The sequence below is a fragment of the Heteronotia binoei genome, chromosome 18 (assembly GCF_032191835.1).
Source record: "Heteronotia binoei isolate CCM8104 ecotype False Entrance Well chromosome 18, APGP_CSIRO_Hbin_v1, whole genome shotgun sequence".
NCBI classification, from domain to species: domain Eukaryota; kingdom Metazoa; phylum Chordata; class Lepidosauria; order Squamata; family Gekkonidae; genus Heteronotia; species Heteronotia binoei.
This window is the reverse complement of record NC_083240.1, coordinates 40193188-40214453: the sequence shown is the minus strand read 5'-3', so window position 1 is coordinate 40214453 and position 21266 is coordinate 40193188. Positions and strand designations below refer to the sequence as shown.

The following is a 21266-nucleotide window of genomic DNA, read 5'->3' as shown; positions in this document are numbered from 1 at the left end:
CCTTTCTCCCCCACAACAGACACCCTGTGAGGTGGGTGGGGCTGAGAGAGCTCTCACAGCAGCTGCCCTTTCAAGGACAACCTCTGCCAGAGCTATGGCTGACCCAAGTGCGAGTGGAGGAGTGGGAAATCAAACCCAGTTCTCCCAGATAAGAGTCCGCACCCTTCACCACTACACCAAACTAGCTCTTAAGGTTCAGGCAGACCTCTAGCACTGTGCAGAATTCTAAAGGCACACAATCTCTCCAGGTTTACAAATAACAAGGCCTTGAAATAGAAGTTTAAAAAATTATTTTTACAACACAGAAAACTGAAATGCTATTGTCATACAAAGCTACCCAGAGAGGTTGAAGCATGGCCAAGACCGTTCAGTGGTGATAAGTGGCAAAGAGCCTCTGGGCACCGCTTTGGCCACAACACTGATATGGCTCCCCCAAGCCACGTTGGCGCATACAGCCAGGACGAACAGAAGGATGATGGGGCAAAGTTTCCTCTTGCCTGCTTTTCTGGGAAGCAGAGAGCTTTGCTCTTGAGGACAGCAGTGCTGACCCTTTCCCCCATGCTTTCTTAGTAACAGACTCCTTACATCCGAGGAGAGTCATTAGTGACCAAGAGGGCCTTGAACACAAAGCTGGGCGACGCGGTATTAACTTTGCTCCCCAAAGCTGCTTCCTCTGGGCAAGTGGGACGGAGAGGGACTTTTGGGGTGAGCCAGCTGTTGAAGAGACAGAAAGGACAGAAGGAAAGGTTTCAGTTTTCAGTAGAATCTTTGATTGCTTAAAATGGCAAGCAGTTTGGGGCGGCACTGGGGTGAAGCCTCCACGAAGGATGTGTGAGGCTGCTACCATGCCAAAAAAAAGGTTAGCTTCCGAGACCTGACGGGATCGGGCAAAGAGGTGTGCTACTGAAGCAACATTAGAGGCTAGAATTAACTGTCTCCTGCGGTAGCCAGAATTCAATACAAGACTCCAAGGAGGGTGACAAGCAAATTTTTGCAAGGTATGCCGGGGGTGGGCGGGCAATAGCATGGCCTTCTGGCTAGCTGGGCCTCCCGGAGGCCTTGTGGAAGCACTGTCAGTCAGAGTAGGTGGCCCTAGGCTAGACTGACCAGTGGTCTGACTCCATACCAGACAGCTTCATAGATTCATAGAAGGAAGGGCCATTGCTTGTGTTCCCTCTAAGGTGGGCTAGTGGGAGCTAGCTCACAGCTCTTTTGCCTCTGACGCGCACATTTTTGTCTTAGCTCAGGAAAAATGGTCCCAGAGTGGTCCCAGAGCAAACTCATTGATGCAGGAGCTCACAGAGCAGAATTTTTGCTCACAAGACTCCACAGCTTAGAGGGAGCATCGGTCATGGCTCCGTGGCAGAACACTTGCTTTGCACACAGACAGTCCCACGTTCCACCCCTGCTGCCTCTAGTTCAACACAGCAGATGTCTCTGGTAGCAGATCTCCCTCTGTCCAAGTCCTTTGAGTACAGGCATTGAGCTCATTTATTATGAGGGCTGGATCTGACACAAACGTCACTTTGTCAGGCCGGGCTGTGTGTGCCATAAAACAACACCAGGTACCAGGGATGTAAACTATTTAAAAGGCAGCAGCTGGTGAGCTCCGAGTTGTGTTATTTCTCACTGCAGTGCAAAGGAAAACCCACACGAATGGACTGCAGATCCAGCAGCGCAGCAATGGGTAGATACTCCCACACTGCTTGACTGCTGCGCATGAGCATTCTGACATGACGTAGCTACAACTGGAGCAGCTCACCCCCCCCCCGAAGGCCTGTAAATGTCCCATGTGGAGGAGGAGTGGGGAGTCACATCTGGTTTCCCAGATTAGAATCTGCTACTCTTACCCACTACACCAAGCTGGATCTCTAGAGCAGGGGTGTCAAACTCATTTGTTATGAGGGCCAGATCTGACATAAATGAGACCTTGTAGAGCTGGGCCAAGTCGGGTTGGGCCGGGCCATGCGTGTACCTATTTAGGGTTCGGTAGCAGAGATATAGAATTCATAAAGGACACAGACAAATACAATATTTTTTTTTAAACTTAAAACATGTTTAAAATGTTAGCACTTGTTAAGGTACTTTCTTTGTATTTCTCCCATGGGATCCAGGGAACAGGGCAAAGGAAGCTCTGGCTCTTTCCTTCCTTCCCCAGGGGACTGGTGGGGGAGGAGCCTCAGCCAATAGAATGAAGAGAGGCTTGGCTCAGTAGCTCTGCTGTGCTTTTGAGAGAGCCTGGCAAAGCAAGCTCTGCCTTCCCCCCCTCCTCCCCCCAAGGGATGTGCCTCAGCCAATGGAGAAAACAGAGGTTTTGCTCTGTAGCTTCTGTGCAATTGAGGAAGTCTGGCAAAGCAAACTGTGATGCAGAAGGAAGCAAGAGGAAGGGAAAAGGAAGCATATATATATATATATATTTATTTATTTTATATATTTATTTATTTATATATTTTTTGGCCACTGTGTGACACAGATGGGCCATTGGCCTGATCCAACATGGCTTCTCTTATGTTCTTATGTGACACAGAGTGTTGGACTGGATGGGCCATTGGCCTGATCCAACACAGCTTCTCTTATGTTCTTATGGAACTCCTGATGGCACCTGGGTTTTTGGGCCACTGTGTGACACAGAGTGTTGGACTGGATGGGCCATTGGCCTGATCCAACATGGCTTCTCTTATGTTCAGATGACAGCTGGTTGCTCGGGGGCCTATAGGAGCCCTCCGGGAGCCTGATTCAGCCCCCAGGCTGCATATTTGACATCCCTGCTCTATAGCTCTCTAGATATCAACTGGTGGTGGTTGCAGGGACCTCTGAAGACTAGTGACAGGCCACTGAAGACCCTCTATCCCCACTTTGTGCTGAACATCTGCCACTCATGCTTCTGTTGGGCGGCTTCAATTTAAGGTGCAGTTATTATGATAGATTGCCTTGCCTGAAATTTGCGGCGAAGCGCCTGGGTCATGAGCGGGGTCAATCCTGTGCCAGTCTCAAGGTTCTCTTTGTGGGTTAAAGGGGTTCCACCTGGGCTCCTGCAAGAGATGAAAGAGTAAACAACAACCAACACCAGAGAGCAATTGCTTTCATTTTCAGTTTCCCTAAAAGACTTCTGCACCACCCTTCCCCCCCCCCCCCCCGCAATGAAAAAATAAAAAAGATTACCTCTGAATAGATACCCTTCTTAAGTGTTTTCGAAAATCTAAGCAACTTCTGCCGGGTGTGCTGGAGGGAAAAACAGGACGCAAACAGTAAAATTCAAGCCCAGGATTGAAAAGCAGACCTATACTGTTTTACTGTTAGTTTACAAGCGTCAGTAACGCAGACGTCTACGAAATCAGAGGGAGCAGCAGAAACCCTCACCTTGAACCGTTTGCACTGCCGTTAGGTGGCGCTGCAACTTTGGATTTCAGATTAATGCTCTGTAAATCTGAGATGGTAATTAACGCCCTCCGTTTCTGCAAAGGCGATCCCTTCAGAATATTAAAAAAAAAAAGAAAATTATATATATTTTAAAAAGTCCATCAAGGTCACAAGCGGTTGGTAGCTCTATAGTTATGGCATCTTGCATTCCTAAAACTGAAACAATTCCAATGATAGCCTCTGCTCCACCCCAAGCACGGTCCACTAAGCCTTACAGAACTTGCTCAGCGTGTCCATCTGGCAATGGAGATTACTGGGAACTACCTATACACTTTGAAACCAAGCTTTTTCAGGGGCCACAAACTTTGTTTTTCACAGGTAAAGCCGTGAGGAAGCATTGAACAAGCTCTTATAGATTACCTCACAGGTGACAGCTTTCATGCCTTTGGAGTCCTCCAATACCAAAAGAAATTTATCTGACTACTCAGTGCAGGTTTAAGTTCACCAAGGAAAGGATGAAGGTGCTGCCTGCAACTAAAAATCTAAAAGGCAGCCCCATATATTCATTTATGTGTATTTTTATCCAAGTCCTACATTTTTCACAATGACTTGACTGTATGTTGTTGAAGGCTTTCACAGCTGGAGTCCATTGGTTGTTGTAGATTTTCCGGGCTGTGTGGCCGTGGTCTTGGCATTGTGAGACCTGACGTTTCGCCAGCAACTGTGACTGGCATCCTCAGAGGTGTAACTAGGGTTGCCAAGTCCAATTCAAGAAATATCTGGGGACTTTGGGGGCAGAGCCAGGAGACTTTGGGGGTGGAGCCAGGAGACATTGGGGGTGGAGCAAGGGTGTAACAAGCATAATTGAACTCCAAGGGAGTTCTGGCCATCACATTTAAAGGGATAGCACACCTTTTAAAATGCCTTCCTTCCATAGGAAATAATGGATAGGGGTACCTTCTTTTGGGGTTCATAGAATTGGACCCCCTGGTCCAATAGTTTTGAAACTTGGAGGGTATTTTGGGGAGAGGCACCAGATGTTACACTGAAAATTCGGTGCTTCTACATCAAAAAACAGCCCCCCCGGATCAATTTCCCATTATTCCCTATGGGAATTGTTCTCCATAGGGAATAATTGCCCAGTAGACATTTTTCCCCTCCCCCCCGGCTGCTTTCTGATGACCCTAAAGCGGGGGGGGGGGGGCCTCCAAACCTGGGGACTGGCAACCCCCTCTCTCTCTCACACACACACTGGGTCTGGTTCCTCCACAAGGACATCTGAAAAGAACAGGGGCTACGCTGCTCTCTCTCTCTCTCTCTCTCTCTCACACACACACACTTAGTTGCTCTGAAACTAAAGCAAAACAAACAGAGGGACTGTGTTGCTGACCCTTCCCATTAAGTACTTCCTGCTCAACTTTAAAGGCACACACACACACTTTGAAACAGACCTGTTTGCAGGCTTCTAAACCTGCCCAAGATCTAGTGTGGTGGCTGTGGGAGCGGGGTTTCCCCCGCCAACCAGCTAGCTGGGGGCAGGGGGAGGCCTGTAAAACCGGGGGATCCCCTGCTGGGACCTGGGGATTGGGAAGCCTAGGTGTAACCCTGAAAACTGGATTTCTCTCTGGGTCAAACGACTTGACTGCTAACTTGTTCTTAATTGGCTATGAGTGGTGATTTGGGGTCAGTGAAAAACACAACGCAACCCACCAACCAACCACTCAAGATTTGGAACCGTTGCTTCTACCTGGCCTTCCCACAATCCACATTCAAAAGGCTGCATAATTTAGAAAGCTGATATGTGATTCCGGGAGAAATCTTGGTATATGTGTGCCCACAAGGAGCGGCTCGTTTTAGTTTTACCTTTGCTCCCTAAATTGAAGCTTATAGATAGGGGTACAGAATTCTGCTCTTGTACAGGGCAGTGACTGGAGCCAGGGAGCAGTTGTACCAAATGACCCCAGATACAATTTGCCGGGCACATCCACAGAGTCTTCCTTACAACATCGCAGCTTCCATCACTGTGCTGCCCCCAGGTTTGTTTCACCAGGTCCTGTGTTCCAGTCTGTTGCCACAGAGGCAACTCAAAGGATTCTTAGGCTGCCGCTCCAAACCACCTAGCCCAGAGTATTTTAATATTAACTGTATTTACATACCTTTTCTATTTTCAGGCAACTTTGTGTCTTCTTTAATTTCACGCTGAGGAGATCCTTGAGGGTTATTTGCCTGGGCACATCTGTTTTTGACAGAGCATCCTGTACCAAAAGGCGAAAGTGGCAAGGCAATGAAAGGGGGGAGGGAATGAGAAAGGAGTTAAGGTCACTTCGGCAGAGCTCAGATCCCTAAGGTCTTGCTGAACTCTATAGTTCGGACTGAACCACTGTTCCCTCTAAGCTGAATTAGTGTGCGCTAACTCACAGTTTTTCAGCCTCCAGCTCACACATTTTTGTCTTAGCTCAGAAAGGATGGGCCCAGAGCACACTAATTTATGCAGGAGCTCTCAACTTGTTATGCTGTGTGTGTCTGATAGGTGTGGAATGGTAACTACTTTTTTTTTTTTTTTTTAAAGAGAGCTTGGATAGAATCATACCAGAATGGTGTCTCTATGGCTGTTAGCAACAAGAAGAAGAAGATATTGGATTTCTATCCTGCCCTCCACACCGAAGAGTCTCAGAGGCTCACAATCTCCTTTACCTTCCTCCCCCACAACAGACACCCTGTGAGGTGGGTGGGGCTGGAGAGGGCTCTCACATCAGCTGCCCTTTCAAGGACAGAGTCTCAGAGCGGCTCACAATCTCCTTTCCCTTCCTCCCCCACAACAGACACCCTGTGAGGTGGGTGGGGCTGGAGAGGGCTCTTACAGCAGCTGCCCTTTCAAGGACAACCTCTGCCAGAGCTATGGCTGACCCAAGGCCATGCTAGCAGGTGCATGTGGAGGAGTGGGGAATCAAACCTGGTTCTCCCAGATAAGAGTCAGCACACTTAACCACTACACCAAACAAGAGTTAACTCACTTGTAAAGCCCACCCCCCCCTGCAAAAAAAGGGGGGGGGAAGGAGGGGGGACAACAAAACCCCAACTCAAACAAAAAGATTAACTAAAAAGGTTCCATGAGCAAACTCCAAAAACACAGAAGACACACTTAAATTATAACAATAAAGTACGTTCAACAGCAGACAAAGAAAACCATAAAAAGAGTTTATCCCATGCTAAATAGCCAATAAACCATGATAAGCAATAAAGATATGGGTAGCTAGATCTATAGATTTATTGTAGACATTGATTTATTGGCTATTTAGCATGGGAGAAAGTCTTTTCTGTTTTCTATTGCTGAATACATTTTAGAGCTAGCTCAATGACAGCCAGAGGGGGATAGTAGTTAGGATGTCAGACCACAGAAACCTCAATTCATGAAAAGAGCAGCGGCCCAATTATTTTCTCCGTCAGTCAAACTGATCCTGCATTCCAACTTCACTGGCTACCAATTTCGTTTCCAGGTCCAATTTACAATGCTGAGCTGGAGCATTAAAATCTTGAACGATTTGGTTCCAGGACACCTGAAGGATCACCTTCTCCAGTAGGTTCTTACCTGGACTCCAAAGTCTTTGGATGAGGCCAACTACATGCGCTGGCGCCTGAGCTGTGGCACAGGACAGCAGCAAGAGCATCGAGTCCTCTCTGCAGGAAGACACGGCTGGCACCCTGCTTGCTAGGATGTAGGAAGCTGGTGCAGCTAAGTGAACCCATCTGATCCTTGCTGCTTGTGTAACATTTTGATGTGATCTTATCAACAACAACAACCTTTAATGGCAATCGAAAGGTTGTTGTTGTTGATCTCATCAGTATCTCCCCTTCCTTGTTGCTGGTATATTGTTTATTATTATTTTTAAAGATTCTACTGTCAAAAAGCAGTTATTTAAATACTTTAACAAATCCGTAAAGAATAAATCCAAGGTCTGGTATGATGCTTGAACATATGAAGCTGCCTTATACTGAATCAGACCCTTGGTCCATCAAAGTCAGTATCGTCTACTCAGACTGGCAGCGGCTCTCCAGGGTCTCAGGCTGAGGTTTTTCACACCTACTTGCCTGGAGCCTTTTTAGTTGGAGATGCCGGGGATTGAACCTGGGACCTTCTGCTTACCAAGCAGATGCTCTACCACTGAGCCACCGTCCCGCCCCAAAGGTCACCATCTCTCCACCTAAGCCTGCCTCACAGCGTTGTTGCGAGGATAAAACAGGAGGGAGAGAAGCTATGCGCACCTGAGCTCCCCAAAGGTGGTGTGGACAAGCAACCAAATAAATCATAGAAACATGTAAAAATAAACTGACCCTCGACCTTCAGAAGCAGTCTATTCCTGAAAATCAGTCTGCCTTTCATCACCACCTCCCATGTTTCCAAAACACAATATACTTGTCTAAACGAATCTCTGACCAGACAATTTGTACAATCACATCACCTGTTTCTTAGTGCCTTCAGTCTTACTGAGACACCGAGGTACTGGTGGAGGTGGCAGTGGAGGGGGAGGAGGGGGGGGGAGGAGGTGGGGGCGCAGGTGGCATCAAAGCTTCAGAATGCAAGGATGATGATTCCACAGGGCGAAGAGGCACTTGAGAGGAATGCTGGCACTGGTCATCCTTTGCCGTCTGGCAAGATGTTTTTTCCAAGGCAACTACAGTCCCCTTCTGTTAAACACAACAACAGACAGTATTTATACCATGGGGGTAAAAGTCTTGTGATCAACCAGCTCAGGTTCCTATCCCACAGTGAGCGGACCTTACAGTTGGGCTGACGGCTCTTCTTTATGCAACCGGACCAAACCCCTCCCCTACCTGGTTTTAGAAGCTTGCTATTAAATAATCAATGCTTATTAACACCAAAGCAAGAAGTATTTATTTGTATTTGTATGTGTACGTGCACCTGGAAGTCATGGCGACCTCTGGTGACCTACTAGGAGCATGGAGATTATTTAGAGAGGTGACTGAATAAAGGCTGGCCCTGCCTCCGGCTCTGGTATTCTAAGGAGGTCTCCCATCCAAGTTCTTGCCAGAGTCAACCTTGCTTAGCTTTCGAGATCTGATGAGATCAGGCTTGCCTGGGCTATCCAGGTCAGAGCCAAAGCGAGATTTATGAACAGTTATTTGCCTGTGGCGAGAAGAAATGACAACCAAATCTTTCCAAAAGTTGGTGGGGTTAACTGCAAATGATTAATACTACCCACAAGGATGTGTAACTTTTGAGGTGTCAACCCAAAGAAGTTTTGAACTGCTCGTGAAAATTCTCCCACAGACGTCAATAAGGGTTAATACCTGGCCCGCCAGTTGTTATATCTAATAGCCAATTGTACCCCAATCTGTAGATACTTAAATTCCAGGATTGGGCAGATGGAGATGCAAGCTTAGGGCCCAAGGTGTGCAGAAGAATTTAAATCATTTCTCTGCTAGAGCAGTGGGGGGAAGCTACTGTAGCCAGGCAGGAGTACACTTCATCTGGACACCCTAGGGAAGTAGCAGAAGACAACCCTCCAGAATCCAGACCTGGTGCGGATCCCTGATCCCCACCTCTCTGAATCCCAGTTTTGCTGCCTCAGTGGTGGCAACTCCCCTACCCCTCCCAACAAATGAGTTCGATACCCCTGCATTAACAAGTATTACATGTCTTTATTAAAAGTCTTACTACTTTCTTTGCACAGAAAGACAAAATACATATGTATGCTTTTTACAACACAACCATGCTAGAAGGAGACTTTTTAAAAAACAAAATCCGGGAATAACAGTCTCCATAAGAACAGCAAAGGGAAAGGTTAGGGAATTATTTTTTGCAGGGCTTTTTTGTAGAAAAAGCCAGCAGGAACTCATTTGCATATTAGGCCACACTCCGTGATGTCACCATTATTTCACATAGAGCATTTTGGTAGAAAAAGCCCAGCAGAAACTCATTTGCATATTTGGCCATACCCCCTGACACCAAGCCAGCCGGAACTGCATTCCCGCTAAAAAAAAAACCCTGATTTTTTGGCATCAGAGAGAGAAGGAAAAAACAGGTTGCTTACCTGTAACTGATGATCTTCGAGTGGTCATCTGTGCATTCACACCCATGGGAACAGGGCACCTGCGCTGATCCAGATCGGTACATTAAAAAGCCCGGAATTTTAGTGCTCTGCAGTCAGTGGGCATGTGCAGAGCCCCTACTGCGCATGCCCACTGGGCGGGGCACAGATATCCCGCCAGTTCCTTCTGACCGCTGTCAAAAAGTTGTTTTTTGGTTTTTTTTACTAAGATCAGCAAAGAACCGACAGCAGTGGGGAAGAAGGGTGGTGTGAATGCACAGATGACCACTCAAAGATCATCAGTTACAGGTAAGCAACCTGTTTATCTTCTTCGTGGTCTCTGTACTTCACACCCATGGGAGACTAGCAAGCAGACCTACCTGGAAGAGGGTGATGGAGGTCAGATCTAGGTAGCCGCCTGCAACACTAGACATCCCAACTGAGCCTTCTGATGGCGGCGGAAGTCCAGAGCATAGTGCTTCGTGAAGGCATGCGGCGAGACCCAGGTCGCTGCTTTACATATGTCAGACAGAGAGGCACCCTGAAGAAAGGCCGTTGATGTAGCCAATGCCCTTGTGAAATGTCCTCGTATAGGGCCCAGTAGGGGTCTTTTAGCTAGCAAGTAGCGCAACTTGATGGTCTCTGTAAGCCACTTTGACAACTGTTGAGCAGAGATTTTAGTACCCTGCCTGCATGTAGCATAGGAAATGAACAAATGAGGGTCTTTCCCATAGGTTCTTGTTCGACTTAAGAAGAACAGCAAGGCTCACTTTGCATCTAGAGAGTGCAACTTCTTCTCCTCTAGAGAAGAAGGGTTAGGGAAGAATGTTGTGAGTGTGATTTCCGAGTTCAGATGAAATTTAGAGACCACCTTGGGAAGGAAGGTGATGTCAGGTGCAAGGGACACTCCGTCATTGTGGAAGCGTAAGTATGGAGAATCAAAACGGAGTGCCCTGAGTTCTCCCACTCTCCTTGCTGAAGTGATGGCGACAAGAAAGGCTGTTTTCCAGGATAGGAGAGTCAATGGACAAGTCGCCCTGGGCTCAAAGGGTCTCCCCGAAAGTTTATCCAAGACTAGGGGCAAGTCCCAAGGAGCTGAGATCTGCTTGGTTGGAGGGTGTAACCGCAGTAAGCCCTTCAGAAAGCGTTTAGCCAATGAATGGGCAAACACAGAGCAATTGGGAGGAACGGTGGCTCAGTGGTAGAGCATCTGATTGGGAAGCAGAAGGTCCCAGGTTCAATCCCTGGCATCTCCAAAAAAAGGGTGCAGGCAAATAGGTGTGAAAATCCTCAGCTTGAGACCCTGGAGAGCCGCTGCCAGTCTGAGAAGACAAGACTGACTTTGATGGACCAGGGGTCTGATTCAGTATAAGGCAGCTTCATATGTTCATATGTCTATAGTCTCGTGGTTGGCAGAAATAGTAGCCAAGTAGACACGGATCGAGGAGTGGTTAAGTCCAGAATTCACTAAGGACAGTATCAAATATCACAGGCAGTCTCACCTTCGCTGGATTGGTACTGTGAGAGCCCACAAAGCAGGTAAATTTCTGCCATTTGTAGTTATAAGATTTGCGTGTAGAAAGTTTGCGATTGTTTAGAAGGACATGCTGCACTCTCGTTGACAAGCCAGAGGAACAATCCTCCATGCTGTCAGCTTGAGGTGAGGAATGTTGTGAAGTAGCAGCTTCCCCCCTTGTAGGGACAGGAGATCTGGTTTCAGAGGGAAGTGTCCTCTGGACAGGCCCACCAGCACGGAAAACCAACTCTGATGCGCCCACCAGGGCATTATTAGTATGCAGTCTGGATGGTCGCGTAGTATCTTGACAACCTTGGTCAGCAACGGCAAAGGTGGAAATAGGTAGAGGGATAGACTGTTCCATGGAAGCAGTAAACTGTCCACCAGCAAGTTCTCGCCCCTGCCCCCTCCCCCAAAAAGTTGTTCCTACAGGGAATAATGATAGCAAGCCATACAGGCTGAATAGTTAGAGATTTTAACGCCCAGGGCTCCTGCTGAATAAAACTTCCTGCCAATGTTATTCTACCCTCTTTATCCAGAGGGGTAGACGAAGGTAGGCTGCTACTAGTACCCCCCGGAACAGAACAAGGGGCACTTCTTGTTCTGGTTCGCTGCAAATACGTCGATTTTAGGTTGACCCCAGCGACGGAACACTGGTAACAAATAAGCCCAGGATATCTCCCACTCGTGAATCTGAGCAGCTCCCCTGCTGAGGGAGTCCACCTATACATTGAGTTCCCCTGGTAGGTGGGTTGCTACAATAAAGATCTGCAGACTGATGTATTCCCCCCAGATCTCCATTATTAGAGTGCACAGCTTCCTTGAGACAGCCCCCCCCCCCCCCCCCGTCGGTTGATATAACTGAGGGCTGTTGTATCGTCTGTAAGGATGGCAACCGTACGTTGAGCTATGAGAGAGTGGAATGAGCGGAGAGCATATTGAATCGCCAGGAGTCCCAAGAAGTTTATGTGGTGTTGCAAGAGGGAAGGGTGCCAGGGGCCCCCCACACAGAGGCCATTCAGGTGAGCACCCCATCCCCAAAGGGATGCATCCATCACTGTTACCAATGGGGGAGGAAGGTGGAAGGGTGCACCTTGTAAGATGTTTCCTTCCTGCTTCCACCAATCCAAAGACTGAAGTACTTCCTCGGGAATCCAGAGATTCCGAAGAGGCCTGGCTGAGCAGTGGCAATGTCTTATGAACCAAAGTTGCAGAGTCCGCATGTGCAACTTGGCGAATAAGAGTACACTGGTTGTTGCCACCATCAGTCCCGGGAGGCGCCGGAGCTGTAAGACAGTGCCTGACGTCCGCGTTTGCAGTAGGTTGATCAGGGACACAATGTCACTCGCTCACTGTTGTGGAAGAAGAAGAAGAAGATATTGGATTTCTATCCCGCCCTCCACTCCGAAGAGTCTCAGAGCGGCTCACAATCTCCTTTACCTTCCTCCCCCACAACAGACACCCTGTGAGGTGGGTGGGGCTGAGAGGGCTCTTACAGCAGCTGCCCTTTCAAGGACAACCTCTGCCAGAGCTATGGCTGACCCAAGGCCACGCTAGCAGGTGCAAGTGGAGGAGTGGGGAATCAAACCCAGTTCTCCCAGATAAGAGTCCGCACACTTAACCACTACACCAAACTGGCTGGAAGGAAAGCTCGATACCCTCCGGTGTCCAGCACCACTCCAATAAACTGTACCCTCGTAACCGGGGTTAGATGAGATTTTTTGGCATTTATTCTCAGACCTACCCTGGTGAGAAGACCAAGGGTGGTTTCCGGGTGTTGAAGGAGGAGGTCCCACGAACTCGCGCCCCCCCCCCCCCAATCATCTATGTACGGGAACAATATTACTCCCTGGAGATGAAGGTAGGCTGCTACTACCACCATAGTTTTTGTGAACGCTCTTGAGGCAGTAGACAGGCCAAAGGGGAGGGCCTTGTACTGGTAATGATCGGTCCCAATAGCAAACCGGAGGAACATCCTTTGGCAAGGGTGGATGGTAATATGGAAGTATGCATCCTGTAAATCCAAGGTAGCCATCCTATCTCCCTGCTTAATTAGAGGTAAGATGCCTTGCAGAGTCAGCATACGGAGTTTTTGATACCCGATGAATTCGTTCAACCCCCGGAGGTCCATGATGGGTCTTATCCCTCCATCCTTCTTGGGAACTGCAAAGTAACGGGAGTAGAATCCTTGTCCCCTGTAGTGACTGGGAACCCGCTCCATTGCTTACTTTTCCAGGAGGTTCTGTACCTCTTCTAGGAGAACCTGGTTTGGAGGAGTTATCGCAAACACAGACGTGGTCAGGAGTTGAGCAAATTCTATCCCATAACCCTCCTCTATGATGGCAAGGACCCATCGATCGGAAGTGATGAGACGCCAAGCTGGTAAGTACTGGTAAAGGTGAGTGAATCCAGAGACTGGGGGGGGAGGGAAGTAGGGATGGCCAAAATGGGAAAGTCAAAGATCCCGCTTGGGGTTATGAGCCCCCTTTGATCTCGGCTGCTGTGATGCGAATGATGCAAACTTATGTTTGTTGTCATAAGACGATCTCCCTCCTGGTTGAGACAACCGTGGTTTCCAAGTTTGGTCTGGGGACTGTTTCTGGAACAGACGCTTGTTCCAGGGCTTATGCCAAGGTTTTGTTTTGGGTGTTTTAGAAGTAACAGGAACACCGAGATTGCGTGATGTCTTGATATTCTTATCCATCTCTTGGAGGACGGAGTCAGTAGTTGAGCTAAATAACCCCTCACCTTCGAAAGGGAGATCCTCAATATAGGCCCTGGTGTCGGATTGCAGGGCTGTAGCCCTAAGCCAGGCATGGCGACATAGTGTGACAGCTGAAGTCAAGGTATCAACCATGTGCTTTGATGCTGCTAACTGCTGTCTTGCAAGCATCATACCTTCCTTTTGAAGTTTCTTGGCAAGGTTGCTTTTGTCCTCAGGTAGGGTGGCAAGGCACCCCAAAAGTTGTTCCTACAGGGAATAATGATAGCGAGCCATACAGGCTGAATAGTTAGAGATTTTAACGCCCAGGGCTCCTGCTGAATAAAACTTCCTGCCAATGTTATTCTACCCTCTTTATCCAGGGGGGTAGAATGTACCTTCCTAGTCTTACATGATGAGAATACCACGACAGAGTTCAGCCGAGGATGAGTGAATAAGAATTCTACTCCAGGCTCTTGCAATGATACATATGGTCCAGTCTGTGGGAGGAGACAGGTGTGGAAGCCGGTTTCTTCCAAGGTTCCTTGATGGGCTGCAAAATCACTTTAGTGACTGGAAGGACTATAGCTGTAGAAGTGTCCCTTTGCATTATATCGAAAACTGTGTCATCGATTGTGGGTTGAGGCTGGACAATCGGTAGAGAAAGAGCCTGAGCCATTCGCTTAATGAGGTCACCATAGGACTTGAGATTCTCCGACAGGGAGATAGGCAGATCCTCGTTGATTTGAGGATTAGGAGAGGGTTCCGCAGGTGATTTATCAATGGAACCTTCAGCGTTGGAATCGGAGGGTGCTCCACCAACTTCAGAGTGTTCAGACAGGCACGGTGAGGAGGGCGCATCGACGGCATGAGTCTCCTGAGGCATTTCAACAGGCTTAGACACACGTGGTTTTTCCAGCTTGTGAGACTCTGGTTGAATAGGAGCCGGAGTAGTAATCGGTGCCAAGCGTCGGGTTGGAGATCTATAAGAGACTCGGGAGCGAAAGGATGCTTCCGAGCATTGATCCCAATCAGGTAAGTCATGTGGAGGGTACCACAGGTATGGTGGGTTAAACAGGTAGCCCCCATACAAATACGACCATTGGCGCTGGTCCCAGGTAGGTGGTGGCGGTGGTTAGCGAAAACCCAACTGTTGGACTAAATCAGGTTTGGCTAAATGTCTCTTATGCGGTTTATCAGGCATAGGATCAAGTTGAGTACCTTCTGGATCGGAAGGGGAGTCTCTGTCACTGTTTCTCTGGGAACCAGAGCAAGAGGATGATGTCAGCTGAGTCAGGTCAGTCTTGGGCTCGGAGTTCGAGAGAGGCTGAGTCCACAGTTGCCTTGGTACCAAGGGGCTTCTTCGACGGACAGGGGAGGTGAGATTTCGCCTGTTTAGAGAACCTGGCACAATGAGCACAGGAGTCGACTCAATAGCTCTCTCCTATGCACAGCAGGCAGAGCTTGTGGCCGTCTGGAGGGGCGATTTTATTTCCAAAACGCACACAGCGTTTGAAGAACCCCCAACGCTTGCCCATAGACTATAGAGGGTAGCGGGAACCAAGGAATTGGGGGGGGGGTATACCCCGGAGGGTCGAAAAAGTCACTAACTGGTTTTTTAAAATATATATACTCAAACAGGAACTAAAGACGAAAAATGACGATGAAGAGAAGACGTAGAAATGGGCAGAAAAAGATTTACAAAGGTAAGTACCAACCGGAGCTGCAGAAAAACGGACGGTTCGGCACAGCGGTCAGAAGAGAACTGGCGGGATATCTGTGCCCCACCCAGCAGGCATGCACGGTAGGGGCCCTGCGCATGCCCACTGGCTGCGGAGCACTAAAATCCCAGGCTTTTTAACGTACCGATCGGGATCGATGCAGGCGTCCTGTTCCCATGGGTGTGAAGCACAGAGACCACGAAGAAGATCACACACATACCATATAAATCACTAACCACCATTTTCATCATTGTGCATTTCTCTTTGCCTTGACACCAAGGTTAGTAAATACAGCTCCTATAACAGCTATGAAACTAAGGGGGAACCCTGTGCTGCCCTCTTTAATTATTATTTTTTTTAGTTCAAAAATACTTTTATTAAGAAATTTCAGAAGAATACAGAGTAAAAAAAGAGTCACCACATAAACTATTACAGCAATGACAAGCAGGATCACCTATAGTTGCAGTATAGGCACAACATGGCTTAAGAACCTGAGAATATTCAATCATAACTGCATCATGTGGATTGAACTTACAGCAAACAACCTAGCACCAGGGATACTTTTTAAAATGGAAAATCCAGATGATGTATGAAACAGAAAAACGAAAGAAAGAAAGAAAGAAAGAAAGAAAGAAAGAAAGAAAGAAAGAAAGAAAGAAAGAAAGAAAGAAAGAATTACATAACTACAAAGACATAACTAAATCAACCACTCCTGTGCCCCAGAGAAGAGAAGAAAGAACAGAAGTCGAGAAGAGAGGTTAGAAGTACACTAGAGACATTTGTGAGAGTTTCCTCTTTAATTCCATTCCTCCTTTCAGTGGCTTCCTTGGCTCTTGCACTCTCTTTCCCTGCTCTAGGTCTCCAGGTGACCTCTGTGGTGGAAGAGAAGAGCTTGCAAGCTAACCGGTTTCCCCCTCCTTCCCTGCTTCACACACTGTGGAAATAGTTATCTACCTATGGGTCAGTGCTCAGAAGCTGACTGAGGTAAAAATTCTAAGCATGCTTACTTGAGAGTAAGCCTGCATAAAGTTCCTCCTTAACCTCTGGGAGCCACACAATATGTGTGAAAGAGCCGTAGTTTGGCCACCTCTGGTATATAGCTTAACACAGAGCAGTCATCTGGCTACCCATAAGCTTGCCCATTGTGCTTGGATGGGAAACTTCCTGGGAATCCAATGTAAGTGTAAAGATGAAAAAAAAAGTGGCTTGATTACTGTCCTGTATGAATAACCTCCTTAAAATAGAAAGAAACTTGAGGGATACACGTGTGTTAGAAAACTCAAACTTTGCAACAAGTGATCTACCTGGATTGTTGATTGTAGCGCAGCAAATTCTGTTTCAAGCTTTTCCAAACGTTCCCTAAGTGCATTTAATTCCTCCAGGGGCACATGTGATTGAAAAGCTGTGTTCTTGATGACTCGGAAAAACTGGAGGAACTGCAGGAGAAAGAAAGCTGGTTTCCTCTAGAAGCAGGCACAAGACCAATGCACACCACAAGAGAGAGAGAGAAAGGGGGGGGGGAGGGAAAGAGTCAGAGAGAGCAAGCCAGAAACAGAGAAAGAGCCTCCCCCCTTTCCATTTCTTACAGATGGGAAGGGGAGAAACCAAAGAGCACAGCTTGCATGACTGGTGGCTCAGTGGTAGAGCATCTGCATGATAAGCAGAAGGTCCCAGGTTCAAACCTTGGCATTTCCAACTAAAAAGGGTCTAGGCAAATAGGCATGAAAAACCTCAGCTTGAGACCCTGGAGAACCGCTGCCAGTCTGAGTAGACAATACTGACTTTGATGGACCTAGGGTCTGATTCAGTAGAAGGCAGCTTCACTTAATTAAACCAAGCCTGCTATTGCCATTCAGCATCTCAAATCATCTTTATAAAGTTTATATCTCTGATATTTGTGTTAGATATTATGGCACAGATCGCCTGGTCCAACAAATGTCAGAGTTGGCCCTCTTAACAGTTTGACACTCCTGCACTAGTTCTTAATCACAAGTGTAACAGCACTGTTTGCAGGTGTGCTCACTTCAGCTGGTGACAAAGGGGAAAAAAATTAGGGGATTTAAAAATCAACAACAAACTCTTACCTGGATGACACTGCTCTGGCACCAGCAGTACCAACGGAGCAATGTTGTGACCAAAGGCCTCACTGCTTTTGTTATGTTAGAAAGAGTCAAAGCCCAGGAAGGAAAAGGCCTACTTTGGTTCAAGGTTGAAACTGGAAGCCTGCCAAAGACAGTGCCAAACAGAAATTTTAAGGTGACTTGGAACAAAATTCCACATCTATTCTTTTAAAGCATATTTAGAACTATAAACACTTCTATTCCAGGGAGAGTCCATGCATGTCCTTATTCTAGAAGCCAAAAGGTGAAGGTACAGTCTTCCTTCTTAATTGTTTGCTCCCAAGCCTGACAGTGGTGGAACACTGAGTAAGTCCAATTCAACAGGGCATATAACCACAGGAGGTGGCGGCAGCTACAAGCGTAGACAGTTTCAAGAGGGGAATGGATAAGCATATGGAGCAGAGGTCCATCAGTGGCTATTAGCCACAGCTTATTGTTGGAACTCTCTGACTGGGACAGTGATGCTCTGTATTCTTGTGCTGGGGGGGGGGGGGCAAAGTGGCAGGGCTTCTAGCCCCACTGATGGACCTCCTGATGGCACCTGGGTTTTTTGGCCACTGTGTGACACAGAGTGTTGGACGGGATGGGCCACTGGTCTGATCCAACATGGCTTCTCTTATGTTCTTAACATCCCATGGCTTGAAGAAGTCCTGGTCAGTTTCAACAATAGCGTAGACCAAGGGTGGCCAAACTGCTCTTTCACACATATTGTGTGGCTCTCGAAGCCCCCACTGCCCTGTTGGCCAGCTTAGAGAAGGTACTTGTTTCTTTAAATCCCTTCTCCAAGCCAAGCCAGCTGGTGGTTTGGAGAATGAATTTAAAGTTAAAATTGCTTTCTTTTCTCCTTCCTCCTCCATCTATTTGCCTTCCTTCCTTCCAGCTCTCATACACCTGACATTCATGTCTTGTGGCTCTCAAAAATCTGATGTTTATTCTATGTGGCTCTTACTTTAAGCAAGTTTGGCCACCCCTGGTGTAGACAGTCCCAAGAAAACATGGTCAATTTGACAGATAGGTACCAAACGAAGATTTCAAATTAAAACATTCCAGCGTGTATTTTACTGTGATGCTTGAGTTTTACTGAATGGCACTCTTCCTGAAGATGTTTGGCCACAGAGATGGTGCGATAGGGAGGACCAGAGGTGGAATTCTAGCAGGAGCTCCTTTGCATATTAGGCCACACACCCCTGATGTAGCCAATCTTCCAAGAGTTTACAAGGCTACATCAATGGGGTGTGGCCTAATATGCAAAGGAGCTCCTGCTAGAATTCTACCCCTGGGGAGGACATTCTCCCCACTGGGGGCTGTGGAAAAGGCAAGAATGAACCAGGACTTCTGCACAAAACAGGATTTATTGGGTCACATTCTGATGTCACAAAAATTCTGTTTGTCCATGACTGACAGGAGCACAGCTGGCAGGGCTGTAGCCATCAGGGGGAGGGGCCTGCTAGGGCCAATCAAATCTGCAGTGCCCCCACTCACTCTTCCCTTTCAGGGAAGGTTACTGTTATTCTGTCATTTGCATAGCATAACTCTTTGAAAAAACACATGAATACAAATGTTAAAACAAAGCTGGGTCTACTTACTTTGACGGGAGAATGCTTGAGCACTGTGGCAAATGGATTCTTTCCTGCTTTTTAAACCTGAGCGTCACACTGGCTCTTGGTTTTCTGCGTCGCTGTTTATATTTGGCCATTTCCCCCCCAGCTTTAGGCGGAAGTTCATCTGGAAGCCTACCGTAAAATAATAATTTTGAGTTAATTTTTTAAGCATATGAAGAAATACTTTCCAGCAGTAATGCATACATTTCTGCCTTTCTAGTTCAGCATATATTATTCTTAAATGTAGAAAAACCCCACCGATTAATTTGGGTTAAATGTCTGCAGCAATATTTGGGGAAGGGGGGGTATTATCCTGGTTTTTGTCCAGGTCCTGTAAAGAAATATTTCTTCAACAGTCTTAATATTTTAAATTTGTTACTGGAAACTGAATGAAAACCAACCATGGTTTAAAACCAATAGATAAATATATATATAGATATAGCAAATAAACAATAAAACCCACTGATAAAGAGGAACAATATGTTTTAAGGAAATAAGATATCATAGAGCTGGAAAAGGTGCAAGGGCAGCCAAAATGATCAAAGGGATGGACCAGGGGAAGCCAAACTGTGGCTTGGAAGCCACATGTGGCTCTTTCACACATATTGTGTGGCTCTCAAAGCCCCCACTGGCTGGCTTGGAGAATACATTTAGAGTTAAAGTTGCTTTCTTTCCACCTCTCTCCTTCCATCCATCCATGTATCTACCTTCCTTCCTCTCAAACATCTGACGTTCATATCTTGTGGCTCTCAAACATCTGATGTTTATTCTACATGGCTCTTACATTAAGCAAGTTTGGCTACCCTTGAGCTGGACCATCTTCCCTACAAAGAGAGAGTAAAATATCTGGGGCTTTTCAGCCAGAAAAAGAGATAATCAAAGGGAAGGGGATGATAGTGGAGCTTGGATAGCCGAGGAGGACATGGGTGTCCAGACATTCTCTGACAGCTAACACACACCAGCTAAGAGAAGTAAAGACGACGACATTGGATTTGTATCCCGCCCTCCCCTGCTTTTTCAAAGAGAACCTCTGCAAGAGCTACAGCTGACCCAAGGCCATTCCAGCAGCTGCAAGTGGAGGAGTGGTGAATCAAACCCGGTTCTCCCAGATAAGAGTCCTCGCACTTAACCACTACACCAAAAGGAGGGTAAACGGGAGTAACTAAAACACTCCCCAGAAGCTTGCTCTGTCCACACTGAGAACGCTTCTTCCAAGGGAGTAGAGCACCAGAGAACGCTTGTCATTGTAAACACAAAAATGTTTAATAAATGAAAAAGGGCATATCAGTTAATCACAGAAGAAGAAGATACTGGATTTATATCCCACCCTCCACTCCGAAGAGTCTCAGAGCGGCTCACAATCTCCTTTACCTTCCTCCCCCACAACAAACACCCTGTGAGGTGGGTGGGGTTGGAGAGGGCTCTCACAGCAGCTGCCCTTTCAAGGACAACATTGGATTTGTATCCCGCCCTCCACTGCTTTTTCAAAGAGAACCTCTGCAAGAGCTACAGCTGACCCAAGGCCATGCTAGCAGGTGCAAGTGGAGGAGTGGGGAATCAAACCCAGTTCTCCCAGATAAGAGTCCACACACTTAACCACTACACCAAACTGGCTCTCCACAGCAGATCTGTTCTACAGGATGGAAATATTCTCCACTGAACCTGCATCCCTAAGGAATCCTCATTGCATCGGACTGACAGTTGCAAGTCTAAATAGATTTACAGCATTCTAAATCCACTCCAGCTTGCAGGGGATAATGAACAAGATTCAGCTCCAGCTGAGAAAACTCTAACGAATACTTACACTATGTTTTACCTGGCAGTTCCATGAGACAATCTGAAATCAGGCTTTGGCTTGCGGGAGAGGAAAGCAAGGGAAAATATAAGCAACAATCTTTTCTGTCTTTCTCCCCCCACCCCCACCGAGATCCACCACAGACCATACCCCCGTCTTTCCCCCTTACCTCTTAAAGCACAAAAAAGCATCAGAGGTAAAAGAAAAAGGATTCTTCTTTCTGAAGAAGTCTACATGCACACAAAAGCTTATACGCAGAATTAAACTTTGTTGGTCTTAAAAATGCCTCTGGATTCAGACTTTGTTCTGCTGCTTCAGATCGACACAGTTACCCACCTGAATCTACAAAAAGGATCCTCAATCCTCCAGACCCCGGCTGCATCTGCTCAGCTTCCCTTTTAC

At 47.2% G+C, this 21266-nt stretch overlaps 1 protein-coding gene across 1 annotated transcript; it reads right to left on the bottom strand.

Annotated features, from left to right (window-relative positions):
* Window positions 1-275: 275 nt before the first annotated feature.
* PRR11 (proline rich 11) lies at window positions 276-21258 on the bottom strand. The gene is given in 11 exon segments (XM_060258826.1): window positions 276-714; window positions 2936-3032; window positions 3163-3222; window positions 3361-3470; window positions 5517-5615; window positions 7821-7910; window positions 7912-8046; window positions 16653-16784; window positions 17433-17571; window positions 19055-19201; window positions 21201-21258. Coding segments are annotated over 10 exon segments (1041 nt in total). The 5' UTR covers window positions 19165-19201; window positions 21201-21258; the 3' UTR covers window positions 276-645.
* Window positions 21259-21266: the final 8 nt, after the last annotated feature.